Source organism: Styela clava, chromosome 10 (genome assembly GCF_964204865.1).
Source record: "Styela clava chromosome 10, kaStyClav1.hap1.2, whole genome shotgun sequence".
Lineage (NCBI taxonomy): Eukaryota > Metazoa > Chordata > Ascidiacea > Stolidobranchia > Styelidae > Styela > Styela clava.
Window position 1 is genome coordinate 20,157,402 of NC_135259.1, and position 17,295 is coordinate 20,174,696.

General features: G+C 36.7%; 1 protein-coding gene across 1 annotated transcript; it reads right to left on the bottom strand.

Moving 5' to 3' along the window:
- Positions 1 to 2,465: 2,465 nt before the first annotated feature.
- Positions 2,466 to 17,295, bottom strand: LOC120338298 (uncharacterized). Its single transcript, XM_039406276.2, has 17 exons — positions 17,170 to 17,295; positions 16,244 to 16,542; positions 14,762 to 14,912; positions 14,077 to 14,259; positions 12,900 to 13,103; positions 12,239 to 12,331; positions 11,856 to 11,958; positions 10,772 to 10,941; positions 9,128 to 9,711; positions 8,320 to 8,488; positions 7,495 to 7,617; positions 6,527 to 6,727; positions 5,755 to 5,934; positions 5,143 to 5,246; positions 4,286 to 4,448; positions 3,550 to 3,660; positions 2,466 to 3,263 (listed from the first exon to the last, which is right to left on the bottom strand). Exons 1-17 carry the CDS (start codon positions 17,177 to 17,179, stop codon positions 3,079 to 3,081), a joined length of 3,033 nt encoding a protein of 1,010 aa, XP_039262210.2. The 5' UTR covers positions 17,180 to 17,295; the 3' UTR covers positions 2,466 to 3,078.

The following is a 17,295-nucleotide window of genomic DNA, read 5'->3' on the forward strand; positions in this document are numbered from 1 at the left end:
GTGTTTGACAATTTAAATTTGGTGACAGCACATTATTATTATATTATATTATATTTCAGATAATATTTTTCCAAAATGTTTCCAGTTTTTTCTGATTCAATTTATTATTTAAGTACACGCGGCAGTAATTTGATTTGGTGTCAAGGCACTTTGATATTGAATAAACATTTCTTTTCAAAGTTCACTATTAATAGAAATTATTTTTCAAAATTGTTATGAATGATGCAGAAATTTGCGTTAGCACAAGTTTCGTCAAATTTGCATTTAAATTATTTATCATCAGATTCGACAATTTCGTAATTCGTTGTTTCGTGAGTTAGTGACACTTGGCTGATATAGTCAGTCGCCGAACTCGTAATAAACCTTAAATAAGGAAAATCGGAATAAAATTATGCCCTAAACCTAACCTGGTACACACACTACGGGAGTACCAAAATTCCAATGGTTTAAAGAAGTTACCGGATGTTATATGGAGGTAAGCGTATCAATTATATACGACGAAAATTTGAAAAAACAAGGAATCGTTTCCTCAAACAACAACAATAATACCAACTTTAATTCAGCAAAACGAGACATAAATCTCCGTCTTGTTTAACAATTTATGATATTGCAAAGATTATTTTCCGAAATTTTACATTTATTTCTGAACCAATATATACATTATTTCCATAAGTACCTGCGGCATTCGTTTTCTTTTATATTTTATAACGGGTCCACGCGATATCCAGTAATTTGATTTGGTGTCAAAGCACTTTGATGAATGAATAAACATTTCAAAAGTTCAAAATTTCACTCTAATATAATATATATCTAATATAATATAAGTCTTGGAATTCTTTTAAAAGTGCAAAAGGAATTCATCGATAACGTATATTGTTTTGGTCTTTGCAGATGTATTAAATGAAGTAAAAATACTTGAACAATTACTGATTAAAAAACAACAAACCTGGTCAAGATTTATTGCGAACGGACTTCATTTCAAAATTGAAAATGTAAAGAGACTTTATGGAAATCCTGTATATTTCTAAGTACCTGCGGCATTCGTCTAGCCTTGCGGCATTCGCCTCTATGGAACCGTCAATTAGTGCTTTTTACGGCCACATAAGTGATGCTTGGTGTAATTAAATACTGCAGACGATATTATCTGCGCGAATAGACATCCGCGTATTTCACAATCTCGCCCCTGTTATCTCGATCTGTCTTTGAACGGCTTTCAGTCGTAATAAATGTTTCCCTCGAGCATTGATTTCCGTTACAATGACTAATCACCAACAAGTCAACGATGATGTAATAATGGCACTTCGTGCAGTCGCTCAGATATTTCTTTTGCTGATGCAGATATTCAAGAAGGGTTGTAAACATTGGATCGTTTTCACGTATCATTTGTTAATTTCCAGTTTACTAGCGCATCAATGCACCAATATGAAAATATATAGTTATACCTAGGTCAGGGCTCCTCAACTATTTTGACCGAAGATCAAAACTTCAAATTTATTTGGTTCCGGTGTTTCCAGAAATTATTTTCCGGCATCCCTAAACGCGCACTTTCTGGAACGACTCATGATCATTCGCTATTCAAGATTGTTTATGATTGTGTTATAGTACTTTTCATATATAATTGAAACTATAAAAGTCATTTTATAAACGAAACTTAAAAAGTGGAACTAATGATCCAAAATAAAGAATTAAGTGCGGTCCAAATGAAATAATCAGAAAGTCCGGATTCGCATCGCGGTCCGTCAGTTGAGTAGCCCTGATCTAGGTAGTCAAACGACCCGATAGTCGAACAATTCCGTAGTCGGCTAAAAAATTCGTGTCAAATATGCTGCGGTACGCGAATGGAAACAAGAATTTGGTACTCGAACACCCGAGCGGGTCGCCGAGTAAGATGACGTCACCTGAACCGCGCATATCGTCTGCTTCTTGACCCTTCGACAAGAGAGCGATGCTCAAATATATGGACACAAGGTACTCATGCAGTATGTTAACTAAGATGGCGGACACCGGAACGTAGCATGTGTACCAGGTTAGGGTCAGGACATATCTTTCAATCTGAGTTTTCTTATTTTGTTATATTAGGAGTTCGGGTACTAGCCAAGTGACATACTACGTTCCAGTGTTCGCCATCTTGGTGCACTTACTACGGGAGCGTCGGACACAAAGTAGTCCTAGTGTGCAATCTGTCATAGTGAGCTAAAGTTATATAATAAATCAATCTGCTTTTGACAAAATCACAAATCAAAATGTATATTTTCATCAACATTTATTAATAAACAGATACATGGGGGGTACATTATAGTATTTAAAAATATTACATCTTAATTATAAACTGTATTATAACTAAATAAATTACTGTAATGTACATTGTAAACAAAATCATATTTTTTTGCTATTAAATATAAATATTTGTATATAATGCTGTATGTATTTTACTATAAATCAGTTTAACTAAATATATAAAGTACGAAAAAATTCAATAGATAAACAATATATGGGTATAAATAAATATAGCTACATTGAAAAATCAAAAAGATATACAATCAACATTAAATACCTCTGTATTCAATGACAAATAAATAGATAACAACGTAGAAAACACATGTACATGGAATAAAAAAATTGTTTCAGCTCTCGAAATTCAATGGGAATGAATATATTATATATATATATTAGTGGATCTGTATAATTAAAATTTATATTGGTTAAATTTAATAAAATACACATTGAATAAACGCGGTGGGTAAAAAAATTTGGGCCCCACTGCGGTAGAATACAGGAATAAACTGGGGGTCGCGACCCTCATTGGTGCGCGCAGCGAAATTTGGGGGGCGAAAAGGGTACACCAATTTCACAAGAAGCACCATATCTATTCTAAATTTCAGACTTTCGACTGCAAAACTAGTGCAAAACGTAAATCTCACGATTTCGAAAGAAAACATAGTATCAGAGAAACAGCGCGCTTGTTCAACAACGCCGACTTAACAGTGATCGCTTAAAATTTTAATATATTGAAAGGGGTCGCGAGCACAAAAGTTGCCCTTGTCTAATAGACCGACCCTGCATAAATCTTTACTCTCCTTAACATTGCGAGCTGCAAACCTTCTTTTCGATATTTTGAACAGTTTTTTCCAAGTCAACAAATTTATCGACTGTTACAATATTTTCCGAGATTGGTTTCGACGCAATTGCTTCTAATTCTGACCATCTTGCTTCCTTTACACCAACAGCAACGACATGGACGTTCAATTGCCTTAGCTTTTTAGCTGTAAATATAAGTAAATGATATTAAATGACGAGTTACAAATTTACAAACAAGAAGGCTGAGGGCAGCTTTGTAATGCATTTCTTACATTTGCTTATTTTGAAACCCTTTATTTCTGACCCATTATGTTCAAAAACTTTTTCTTATTGCTGTTTTTAGTTTTCTGTTTGATGTTCAATTTTATCGAATATTTATTATTTTTTTTGCTGAACATGAAGTTATTTGGAAACGATTTGATATTTGGCAATTTACCGAAGGGCGTGAGTAAGCGTCGTATATATAAATACCTGGCTCAGTGACGTCATCCAGAGATTTCCCATCAGTCAGCAGGACAACGACATCTTTCGCTCCGTCTCTTCGGCCGATGAAGTTTTCGATGACGTACTCAATTGCTTTTCCTGCAGAGTGTACAAAAAATTGATCGTCAGTTAATACTTCGGTATATGACATCCGTTGTCTTACAAAAAAAGTAGGACAGCAATGGCCGAGAGCAGCGATCGGCAACCTGCAAGCTCTTTCTTCTCGGAGCTCCGGCTCCCTTGAATCAAAGTTGTTACAGCAGTTTTTTTGTTAAAAACAAGCAGTGGGGATTTGATGAAAGTGAAGGCATCAAGTCAAATATTTCTTACTAATTAGTATACGAAGCAATCAATAAAAATGGGTCACATTAAAGTGATACAAATTTGCAAAACCAGGGCTGAGTCGCTGGTTCAAAATCACAATGGCACCATCTCCAGCGTCACAGTATATTTCGACTCTATTGCATTTGGCGTGTTCTTAGTAAGAACTAAATTAATGCTCCATAAGTGATTTTCCGAGAGTTTTAATAACTACTGACATTAGTGTGGATGTTGCGGCTAAAATATGGTTACTCACATTGTCCAGTAAAGGTTAGGGTTAAGAAGTCAGATTGCGCTGAAAATTCAATTTTTGAATCATTCCCAATTCTAACTCTAACCTTAACTGGATGATTGGATGATGGATATATCCAAAAAATTGAGAACAGCTGCACTAATTACTAACCAGTATAAGTTCCTAATCCTGAGTAAGTGAGCTTTCCGATCGCTTCTTCAAATTCGACGTTCGAATCAAAAATCTCGTTGTTATTGAGAGGGACAATCTTTGAGTGATACACAATGGCGGTAACTTGAGTAAAGTCCACAGATAATACGAATCGTTTCTGGAGCTGAAAGACAAGAAAATTGAATATTATAGATCATTGAGCATAAAAAAGTGTACATACATGCATAAAGAGACCAAAAGCCGCTTCGGTCATGACTTTAACTTAATGTGCACATTTTTCATAATGCCAACCCAGAGTCAGTCAGTCAAATATTTATTTGTCGTCACAAAAAACGAATACACAAAGATTGGTACAGAAAAATGAACTGGATCGTTAAGACGAGGATCGCGATGGACCTGGTTAGGTCTTCAAGCAGCAACACCTATAGTGTTGTTAGTGTAAAAAAAAATAATTGCTTTCGCTGAAAACATTGACTATGCAATAGTCATGATGATGAACACATTTGACTACAACCCAAATAATTTTGGGAACTTAAGAGAGATAGCAACTTTGCTAACATATACAATAAAATTGGTAAAGAGACAAATTGACGACATAGGCAGTTTTGAAAAGTCGTGTAAATATTATTTAGATAGAGAGAAGTTAATGAGCTTTAGAGAAAACTTGCAAAAAAGACTATTTAGAAAATCATATAACGTTTATATGCAGAACAAACCAATTTTTTTAGGTTCTTTTTTATCTTAACCCAGAACACTTCAAGAGTTTCATTTTAGTTGACGCTTAGTTAGACACTTAAATACTTTCTTAAACTTCGACGTTCCGTTTTGTTGAAAGCATTGATGGTTTTTAAACTTACATCTTTCACAAATTGCTTTATATCATAGAAGTTTTCGAGTCCGACGCTGCTTGAACTATCCAAAACAAAAATCAGATTCATTCTTGCGTACGGAGCACAGTCATCTGAAATATAAACAAAGTGTAATCATAAAATATATAAACATGGCCAATCCTACCGCAATGTCAGCAAAACTGTAGCAAATGGTAGCAGAATGGTATCAAATGTCAAATGGACGTGTTCCCCTGTGAATTGAGACAAATAGCAACATTTGGGGATAAATATCAGGCACCGGTGGACTCGATAAAACATTCGAAATCGAACTAAAAGCAATATTTGCTAAATTTGCATTTATTTTCATTTTTCACCAATTTTGTAAGTTTCACTTTGTGAAAAATAATTGGTTTTATGAGATAATTTTAACAAGAATTTTCAAACTTTCACTCCGAAATAAGCTGTAATAGCAGTCACTGATATGTTCGACATTTTCTGTGCAATTTATCACATTTTAAATAAGTGGCATGGGATTCGAACCCGTGAACCAAAACCATTATTACTTTTGTACATTTTGTTTTACATTCAGTCGCAATAAAGAAATTCACGTTTATTCAGAGAAATATATGCTGTACAAACCTCTACAGCACGGTCTTGAAGAGCTCCATTCCTGATTTTCTAGACAGGTGACCTCGGCGTTGCCTTGGATACGGTAGCCTCTGTTGCAGCCGAATTCACAAACTGATCCAATGTTGTTGTCATCTGAGCAAGTCATGTTACCTTCGTTTGGTGGAAACAATGGCGGGCTACATACAGCACCTTGATTTATAAAAGGTATGAATATTTGATTAAAACATATTACTATCATGTACAAAATTTATCAAAAAAACAAAATTGTTTTTCCATGTACTCAACGAATTGAAAAATTAGCGACAATCAGAGCGCCGCGAAAAAAGCAAGAGAGAAAAATGCGGCCCTCTTAGTCTTGCAGTAATAAATTCACCGGATAAAACTGCGAAAGATCCAATGCAGCAACAAGAGCAAAAGTCAATAGGTATTTTTACCCATATGGGTAGGCTTGTTTTAAACATAAACTGTCGGATTAGGATTTTATGCTTAATGAAGAAAATCTGAGTTGTGACAAGGGTCACACTAAATGACTTGGCGGGCAGGGTTGTGGCCCGCAGGCTACCTCTTGCATTAAGTCATTCGATATGGATCACTGGATCGGAAAATAACCCCTTGCGTCGTACATGGCCATATATGTTAAAAGCGCCGATTGTAAGGTTACCATTAATGCAAGGCAACCTGATAAATTCGGAGTACAACACGCTTAGTCTTATTATTCATTCCGTATAGAAAAATTAGATATTTTACTGAAAAAACAAATAAAACCAAAAATGTTACTTACGAACACAAGTAGGAGGAGTCCGACTCCATGTCAGTGTCGTTCCTAAGCACATCGTTTGACTGTACGATTCTTGAAGCACGAAACCTGGGTCACACTCAAATGAGCATACGGAGTTAACATTCCATCCATCGGTACACGTGACAGCACCATTAGCGATGTCTCCGATACGAGGCTTGCAGATTTCTAAGTCGTTTCCGGAGTCTGTAAATTGATCATTTTGATGATAAAAGCTGAATTACTTGAGCGACTCGGATCGGTATTTTTAAACTTCGCAAAGTTTGACTCAATAAAAAATGTAAATTTTTGATTCATTTAGGGGTTAGAGTCAAAATTTCAGACTAGAGTGCTTACTTCTGCATGTTAAGTATATTTGTATAAATCTGTTCATATGAAAACCATTGAACCTGATGGGATTCGGAATCCAACAATCAAAACAACACTATAGATACCACTGGAATGATAAACATGGGGGCCATGAGTGCTAAAAGCCTCCAGAAAGCAGCCACAAGCCATAGAAGGTTGGGAACAACTAGCCTAAAACCTGATGAACATGAAGAAAAAAACGGGTGATATTTATAATGGCCTGGTTCGACCGTATCAGCTAGCGGGTCTGTGGGTTTTAATGAGTCCTGGGGTCTCGAAAAACCGTTTCAGTCTACGAAAGATTGCTATGCATGTTTCAAAAAAATGCCCTTTTTGCATTTCAAATGAAGTGGGGCCACTCTCAATTCCCCTGGTTAAGCCCCTGCTAAGATTATTCAAATTTTGTGATTACAAAAAGTTAAATTTTTAATTTCACTGTTACAATTATTCCGCAATTCAATTAGTTTTAAAATAATTCTCAATTTACCTGGATAGGCCTCTGCAAAGATTATTCAAATTTTGTGATTACAAATAGTTGCAATTCTAATTTCACTGTCAAAAATATTCAGCAATCCAATAAGTTTTAAAATGTAAATTAAACTTACGTTTTGCCCTCTCTGTGTCGCACGAATAACGGAGACTGTCGCTGCAATTGACGACTTTCCACAAGAAATCACGAGTTCCATATGAAACGGGATCCGATATAAGGTGGACACAGTTCTGGAAATCTAGAATAAAACACGAAAGTGTTGCCTAAATATATGGTCACGAAGGTTAGAAATTAACATATTATGAGCAAAATTCCAAACAAATTTGAGAATAATTGCACCGAATGGCATAAACAATTGAAACGGATGTCTGAATAATTGCACCGAATGTCCTAAAAATTGTATTAAATTTCATAAACAGTTGTAACGAATGTAATGAATAATTGTATCGAATCATGATTAATGGGGCCGAATGTTATATGAAATGATCTCATAAATTATATAAACAATGATGACAACGCACAAGGAAATATGCTACTAGTCGCTAGTTGAATAAAACGTCAATTGTTTCGTTTTAGCTCCATTTATATTCCACTTTTTCCTGAGAATTATAAACAAAACAAAAAACGATGAATTTGGGGTCACAAGAATGTCACTATCCTACTGAATACAAGAACAAAGGGAGTGAAGGTGTGTCGTATAAAAAAATCCAGATCCCTAAAAATCAGGGCACATATGCGTAGCCAAGAGAGGTAGAGGCAAGAGTAAGCGTCGTATTACGTCACTATACAAAAAATGCCCCCCCCCCAAATAAAAATAAAAAATTGGGCTCGCTACGTTCTTGTCAGAGTACCTTTTTACATATCATTAAATATCATTAGCTGCTTTGCCTAGTTCGAAGCGATTAACGCGAATGAATGTCATACGAATTTTTTTTTCTACCTTCTTCTTTCCTCAGCCGAGGTTCGCCAGGAGCCCATTTAGTGAATTGACCTTCTTTTAATTCGCATCCATCTCTCCATCTCAACTCATTGCCATCAAATCGATCGTCCAGACCAATCCAAGCTCCTAAAATAACGGATGTCTCGTCGCCTGCTGGAACAACTCTAGACTGCAAATATTGAACAAATAATTTCTGTTAGAAAATCTATGTAACTTTGCTAAGTAACGTCTGGGCTTGTGAGCGAAGTGACTCTAAATGAATTACTCGACTCGTCATCAAATTGCCAGTGAGATATAACTTAGGGACTATAATTTGGGTTTTGGGACTTTTAACGAAAACTGCGTCGTTGAAGCTAGAAATCCCGAAAAAGGGAGATTTATCTTAATATTATGATGATTGTCTCCAAACTTCGAGTCTATTTGAAAGTGTGCAGGAATTAAATTTTAGAAATAGGATTTACATAATATTCTCGGGGAGACGAAAACCGATAAGACGGCTTAATCATATCATGATGAACCACGGCCTCATGTCCGGTTATGTCGTGTATGGGATTAGTTATCCAGATATTTGTTTTCAGAAACATGGACTTGCTGATGAAGGAAGCCGTAGCCGACCAGCGGATAAGTGAACCACCCTACGATGGCGAGGTGTCCAGCAATCCTCAGGCACATAATTTACCTTGAGTTGGATTCAAACCTGCGAACCCAAGCAGGGTAATCTGAAGTGCGGTGGAGAGCGTATGCCCAATGCTTGGCACGATGCGCCACACCGCAATTGAATTTTATAACCAAGTTATGAAACGCTTACCAGCAGAAGATCATTGATTTCCTTGTACACCCTTTCATCTTTCATTACTGGTGGAACTCCTTGCTCAAAACTGACACACCAGTCAATCTGAGGTTCTGGTGGCGTGACAGTTGTAGTAGCATCAACTGGGGCGTCAGATGTAGTAGATGGCGTAACTTCTGAGCCTTCTCCGGGGATATTAGTAGCAACTGACGATGTGTCATTGTTGTTTGAGTTAATGTCAGTGGGGACGACATCTGTTATAGTATTGGGAACAGTTGGCGTGGCACCAGATGTGTTTCCATTTTCAGCAGTTGCTAAATTACTGTTTGTATCTGTGACTGACTTGGTCGTGGCATCATTAAGTGCATTTGTGGCATCAGATATAGTTGTGGTATCTATTGACTTTCCTGACTTTCCTGAGGGATCTGTTGAAGTAGGTGCCGTGGCATCAATTGCTCGAGTGGCACCGCCTATAATTTCGATACTATTTCCAGTTGTAGCAATTTGAATTACCTCGGTCGGCTTTGGTTTTTGTGTTATATTTTTCCTGATGCAGTACAGGCCATCCATGAGTTGTTCATGTGGGCAGTCAACATCGTTTTCTGTATAAAAAAGAAACATTTTGAGTAACGAATAAAATTTTTCAAGATGATTTGATAAATGAAATATTACGCGAGTTTACTCAAAAGTAAAAAATACTATGGCCTTCTGAAAATAGCTACGCAAAGAATTTGATCACAGCAAAACAAAATGCCCTGGCTTCAATTTCTCGTGTGACACCGCCTATAATTTCTATAGTGTTTTCAGTTGTAACTTAGTCAAAACCTAGTTGAAATTTTGAGGAAATTTGTTTAATGCAAAGGCCACGCGTCCTTACTCAAAAGTAAGAAGACTGACTCGTCTATGAGTATATCTATGTGCACCTTTGATAAAATATGCAAGTTATTGATAAATTTAGTCAAATTGGCATTAGTAGTTATAAATAACAATGCTGTTTTTGCTACAAGATGGCAGTTATCATTTTAATTATTGAAGTGTCCATTTTCGCGAAAGAATTTTTTGCTTTTCTTGTAGTTTTTTTGTCGCATAAGAAAGTTATCGAGCCACAGAATTTTGGTGCAACGGAAATAGGCCACAGAGAAAAAAAAAGGTTAGATAAATAAATTGACGGTAGTACTAATGAATAACAATGCATTTTTTGCTACAGCGGGGCATTTACCATTCTCATCATTGAAGTGAATGTATCTATACTTTCGGAAATCAGTTGAACTTTTTTGTAGTTTGCTCGTAGTAGCATGAGAAAGTTAATTTGCCTGACTGTGTCTATTTTTGCGAAAATAATTTTTTGTTTTTTTTGTAGTTTTTTCTTTGCATGAAAAACTAAAAGGGCCACAAAATTTTGTGCAACTAAAATGGGCCGCGAAAGAAACAGTTTAGTTTAGTTGAATTGACGGCAGTCGTAATGAATAACGATGCTGTTTTCCTACAGGATGGCATTTATCATTTCACTTTGTTAATATGAATGTGACTATTTTTGCGGAAATTTTTTTTGCTTTACTCGTAGTTTTTTGTCGCATGAGGAAGGTAACGGGCTACAGACTTTTCGTGCAGTTAAAATTGGCCACGTAAGATAGAAAAGTTGATAACTACTGGTCTACTTACTTTCACAATTTATTCCATCGCCAATATATTCCGGAGCACACATGCAAGTGTACGATCCAACATTGTTCTTGCATATACCATTTGCATCGCAATCGTGTTGCCATGTCATGCATTCATTTATGTCATAACACTCGAATCCATCTCCGGAAAATCCTGCCTCACAGTTGCACCTGGAAAGTAGAAGGGGTAATTATTATAAACTGTTTCTCATCAGAGTTTCGGCATTTACTAGGAGTAAATAGTGCGCGTGCTTTCTTTAATTAGTTTTAATACTTTTGGGTGAGCGAACACGTACTACTTTTTTTAACCACACATTTCCAAGTGAAATCTGTACGTTTCAAACTAACTTGAGGTTTCGTTCGTTTTCCTGATTCTACAATCAGTTTTGTTTATTTTGTTTTTATCAAATATTTTATCTTCTATTATGCTGATTATGGAGTCGAAATAAACTCATACTAACTTATACCATAGATAATAATCATTTATTAAGTCATTTGTGAAATCGGACCCGATTGCTCTTTCATTTTGATGCATGGGAGCCCTGCTATATGATATCTCGCACAATCCTTTCAACATTCTACTCGAATTGCGCTGACATTGCGTTAGTCATATTAAATCACTTCATCTTCGTTTGATATTTGGACAACCCTCTAGTGTTAAAATGACACGCTTTAAATAAATTTAATAATACATAACTTTCGAAAGCCAAATATGACGGTAATCGTCAAATGCACTCTACCCATTCGCTGCTGTCGGAGAAGGTTTAAAGACAGAAAAAAAGACTAGACCAGGGAAGGCCAAAGCATTTCACGAGCCCCCTGCTCTTGGAGACAGGGAGGAGTTTGCTTATTATTTGCTGTGTACAACTACTAATATTCTTTATTATTACTACCATAGCGCTTATTTATGCAGACATATACTACTTGAACTGTACAAAAACGGGAGTGCGACTTGCGCATATTACTAGCTAAAGAACCATTAAAGATTGCATAAATAAAGTAATTTTTACGCATGAGGTGGGAGGAATAGAGAGTTCTAAAATGAGGGAAGGGTAGATCCTAGCAAAACAAAACACCAAACTTACAAGTAGGATCCAATAGTATTTGTGCAGGTCGCCAGTTCGTGGCATTTGTTGAGATCTGGGGAAGCGCATTCGTCAATGTCCAGACATGATGTCAGACCATCCCCTACGGAAACATGAAAATAAGTTTTTGTTCGAAAGATTCGGATTTCTTTATATTAGTGACTGATCGCACCAGACTTTTTTCCTAGTTAAATGCTTACAAAAATTGCCATTCGCTCATCAGACCGAGAACATACGTTTTAACTCATAAGCATAGTGCAACCGAAAAGAAAAAAAAAACGATTTTTTTACAACAACAAGAAGAAAAATATCAACAACAAAATCAATTAGAACAACAACAAATTAACAAAACGATCCATTTTGTGTCCAAAAACATTTCATACCTTCAAATCCGGGCCTGCATTTACAAATGAGGGTTCCATTTCGATCGTATTCAAAAGTTGCAAACTCATTACATGGATTTGTTTTTGTGTCACCTGAAAATTTATAAATAATGAATAATTAACAAAAAACAAAACACCATTAAAAGGCTATTCCATGATTTCCCAACCGTTGTGTGTGTGTGTGTGTGTGTGTGTGTGGAGGTATTCCATAAAAATTTTGTCGGTCTTGGGGAAATTGTACGTTGAATTTGCTGCAATGTTCTTTAGTTATTAAGTTAATTACAAACAGCTCAAACTGTACAAAAGCCAAAGTGCAACTACCACATAGCACTAGATATGGATTCATTAAGTAAAGATTGAACAAGTAAAGTAGTTTACATGCGTATAGAGGAAGCATAACGAGTTCCAAAATATGCAAATGAAGAACTCTCATGGATATGGTTGGGAACCACTGGACTACTATGGGAGTTCTACTGCATAATAACGCAAATATAAACGCTGAATTATATGGCTTTGCCACAATGCTAGGCGCAAAACTGACTAAAATATATTAATATAAACTTTCGGATTTAAATAGTAACTCACGGAATGCTCGGACTTTACTGGTAAAACCTTAGGGTGCCGCGGAACATTTGGTTGAAAATCACTGCTATACACATACCTTCTTTGCATGCAGGTTTTACCGCATCCCATTCCAAAGTCTCTTCCACGCATTGTACCGATTTTCTACCCAGAACGTGATATCCTTCCTCACAGCTGAACTCACAGATAGAACCAGCACTCCGTCCCATTGAGCAAACGACTTCTCCGTGTTCCATAGGTGTGGTCATTTCTGTACTGCAGTGATCGAGTTTGCAATCGGGATCTAGAAATAATATATTTTTTTTTATCTTGTTTGAAAGAAAAAAATTAAGTTAAAGTAAAGTCACCCGCACTCACTCAGAAGTAAAAGGGACCTATCTCTAAGAAAAGTTTTTAGCGCTCCATAAATGTGTGTACTAATATGCAACTGATTTTGTTCGATTACTTTGCATCAAGTTGTGTAAAGAGACTGAAACCTATGGACAGGGGAATATTCACTTGGATAAAACAGACAGTCCCCGAACTTGTAATAGAACTAAAATAAGGAAAATCGGCATAAAATTATGGTTGATTCTATAACCTGAGTTTTTTCGTATTGAAATATATTCGCTCGAATCAAGATTACGCGAATTCACTCCGAAGGAAAAAAGGGGCTGGTTTTTAGGTAACGTTTCTTTTTATATTTTAAGGTTATTAGCTCAAAGCAAGGTTGGTCTCGGTCACTCGCTCAGAAATTGAATATTTTTTACACGCATCAAACGCAAATAACTAAAATGGAAAAGAGACTTTTGTGAGCAAAGTTACGGACGAGCCCGAAAAAGCCATGAGCTATCAAAACTATACGACATTGTGGTGGTTCATCATGTGTCAAAATTACTGACTGAGCCGAGATTTGAATCATTTCAGGGTATTAAAACCATGATAAACTATCGATGGATAAGCGTAACGTAATAAAGTTTCCCTTATATCACAAATAGGTGTTCCTGTGAGTTGAAATATTAGCAGAATTCTCGAGGAAAATATCATAAAAAACCTCGTGTCCAACAAAATAGCATAATTTTTGGTTAAAATATCTGGTCTCATTAGACTCGAAAAAAAATGGAGAAAGTAGCCTTTCATTGGCTTCTTCTTTTTCTAAATAATGAACTCAATAATGATTGATCAGTTACTTGCGCACAAAAGTCTTTTTTTTCAACAACGAGAACAATTTAGAAGAATATGTTTAGGTTCACATAGTGTCCAATATCGCTACTTACCAAAAACACACTTGGCATCATCTCCTGACCAGTATTTGTTAGACTTGCAAGTTCTTGATTTTGAGCCTTCTAATTTGAAGCATTTGTCACATCCAAACTCACAGGCCGATGACGTCACGCCTGGGACCGGCATACAATTCATCCATCCGTTAGTTGGCGCTTCCAATTTCCGGCAATGTGGCTCTGTAACATAGAAATTTGAGATGCAAACATGTCAAGTCGGTTGCGTAATTGTTAGAACAAAACCTCTTCGATCATGTGGTCATGGGTGTGCAAATTAGAAGTATTCAACGCTTACAGTGGAGGACAACTCCCTTACGCCATGTTACCCGACCGGGCCGGAGTTTTGTCGCACTTTCGAAATAACTAAGATTCCTTAATCCCTTATTATTACAATACTAATGATTTATGCATACTCCCAAAACAAAAGCAGGGGTGTGACCTGCGCATAATACTAACTAAGAATCCATTAAAGATTGAAAAAATAAAATACTTTTATGCATAGTGCGAAAGAAATAAAGACTTCCGGAATAGGCAAAATGGAGAGTTCAACTAAAAAGGTTTGTGGGTCGGAAACCCTTCCGTTCTGGGCCTAGGAAAATAAAATTCGTGAATAGTATTCAACCTATAGCCAATAACTTAGTGTGTACGTGCATTTAAGTGTCAGCAAATGCAAATTTTTTACCGTCAGTGTTTGAGTTGCAGCCAGCTTCTCCACAGCAATATCTGCAAACGTATAGAGGAAAATACTCGGCTTGGTTGCACTGAGTTGAAGGCCATCCCGGTCTGTCGTTTTGCATGTAGTTATTATTACATGCTGTAGTCTGCTTGCATCCCTGTTAAAAAAATATTAGTGTGTAAAAAACAATGCGAGAATTTTTTTAGCCAGTCAGTAGTTTATTTTATCCTAAACTGAAAGTACACATTAGATAAACATAATTAGGAAAGATAAAAAAAAGTACATTTCAGTGTGAAGTAAGACGCTATAAACCAGAGATGTTTATCGAACGGCGTCACTTAGGAGGGAGTCGAACATTAAATCATACCAAGAAAGAAGTCAAACATAATATACTAACAAAAGTCGCACTTTGAGACACACTTGAGCGACCCGCTACACCGGTGTCACTGTAGTTAATGGGAAGAAGACGACTCCAGACACGACAGGCTGCGGTAATCATTAAACGACGATTGTTCAACTTTTTGCTTGCTCGTTTTAGTTGCCTACTTTATATTTATCAAACACTGAGTGAAGTGGTGAACATGGGATTCAAATCCAAGAGATTTGAAACCGAGTTTTCAAACTTGGGAAAACAAATACTCCCATAGTATGTGTACCAGGTTAGGGTTACGCCATAATTTTATTCCGATTCAATTATTTTAGTTTTATTACGAGTTCTGAGACTGTCTGTGTTAGCCAAGTGAATATACCTCCTGCCCATAGACTTTCATCCCTTTACACAACTTGATGTAAAATGGACGAACAAATTTAGTTAATTCCATATTGGTGCACACACCTCTGGAGCGCCGGAAAACAAGCATGAAAAAATGCTGCATATAGAAACCAAATCGAGTTTTATCTTCACTACTAGATTTTGTAAAGAATATGAGAAGAACACTATAAGGATATTAGAAGTTTGCCTGGAGACCTATCCAATTTCATAATGTTGAGCTTTTCATCCCCTACAGGGGAGAAGTGAGGAAATTACTTCACACGCACACACACAACGGCGCTCCAGATATATGTTTACTAATATGGAGACAAACTAATGTTGTTCGCCTACTTTACATCGAGTTGTGTAAAAGGCCGGAAGCCTATGGGCAGGGGGTATATTCACTTGGCTAGCACAGACAGTCCCCGAACTCGTAATAGAAAGAAAATAAGGAAAATCGGAATAAAATTGTGGCTTAACCCTAACCTGGTATGGTAATATACTAGGGGAGTACCCAAACAACACACACTCATTACCTTAAAACTATCGCGAGCTTTAACTCCGTAATTCTTGGTACCCATTCACGTGGTGGTATTCATGTGGTATCACAAAAGAGATTAGGGGGTGTTTTAACTTTTAGCGGAGTGTTCATCTCTTATAAGGGAAGAGTGTTAAGATCACTACACACTCACAAGTCACAACACACCCTAAATCGCTTAGCGCTATCGCGAGTTTACCTTTGTAATTCTTGGCACCAATCCTCGTCCAACATGCATCATTCTGACTTCTGTTTGGCATGAATCTTGCGAATAAGCGCACTCTATGAGTCCTTGCTCGTTGCATTCTTCGTGAGTCTTTGCGTTATGGCAATGGTAGCAACGTAAAGGAGTTTCCAGCACGTTCGGAAAATAAGTCCCGTCCTTTTTCTGTTTGTGTTCGCGCATTTCTTTTGTTTTTAGCGGGTGTTTGAGTTTATAGGCATCGACGATTAGAACCATTAGCAGTGAAGTGAACACCAAGCCGACGAGAAAAGTGCCTAAAAAATAAAAGATTGTTGTATGAGTAAAAAACGTTTTACGTGTCGTGCTATGGGTAAGGAACACACTTGCAGATTCGCAGGTTCGAATCTTGTTGGAGATATTTATGTGCGAGAGGATTGCTGTACTCCTCCCTCTCTCTAAGTCGTGATGTGATTCAGGTAACCGGACTTTCTGTGTTGCATTATTCTATTTATTTTGAATTTTCTATTAAATGAGTATTTGGATTCTATAAAAAAGGGTTTTAGGTTTAAAATCGTCCAACGTTTCAATCCGGTGATGTGCAACATGAGGCCCGCGGTCCACAACCTGGTCCGTCAAACCATTTAGTGTGGCCTTTGTCAACACTGAGATTAATCTCCGCATAAAATCCTAAGACCTCCAGAAGTGTACGCACCAAGATGACGCACAACCTGAACATAGTATATGTTTACCGGTTAGGACTCAGGTTGTGCGACATCTTGGTGCGCATACTTCTGGAGCACCAAATCCTAATCAGACAGTTTATGTTTGAAAAGTACTCGTATGGGTAAAAATACATAATGTTAAGTCAGTCAGTTACGTACTGTTATTAATATAAAATCGGGCGAAATTTTTTGGTAGATCTGATAAAGTTAAAAACTCACTTTTTCGCATCTTTGTCTTTGTTTCCACTTCTATTTATTTATCTTCTATCTTAGTTGTGATCCAGAAACCAGAAGTTTCAAACACTTTAATATTTTACTATGTGTTATAATTACCAGTCACGGCTT

Excerpts from the sequence above, each read along its gene's own strand:
- LOC120338298 (XM_039406276.2), bottom strand. Across the intron at positions 8,489-9,127 it reads AAATCAATGATCTTCTGCTG|TCTAGAGTTGTTCCAGCAGG; the intron begins GTAAGCGTTTCA and ends CAATATTTGCAG. Across the intron at positions 5,935-6,526 it reads GACTCCTCCTACTTGTGTTC|GTGCTGTATGTAGCCCGCCA; the intron begins GTAAGTAACATT and ends TTATAAATCAAG.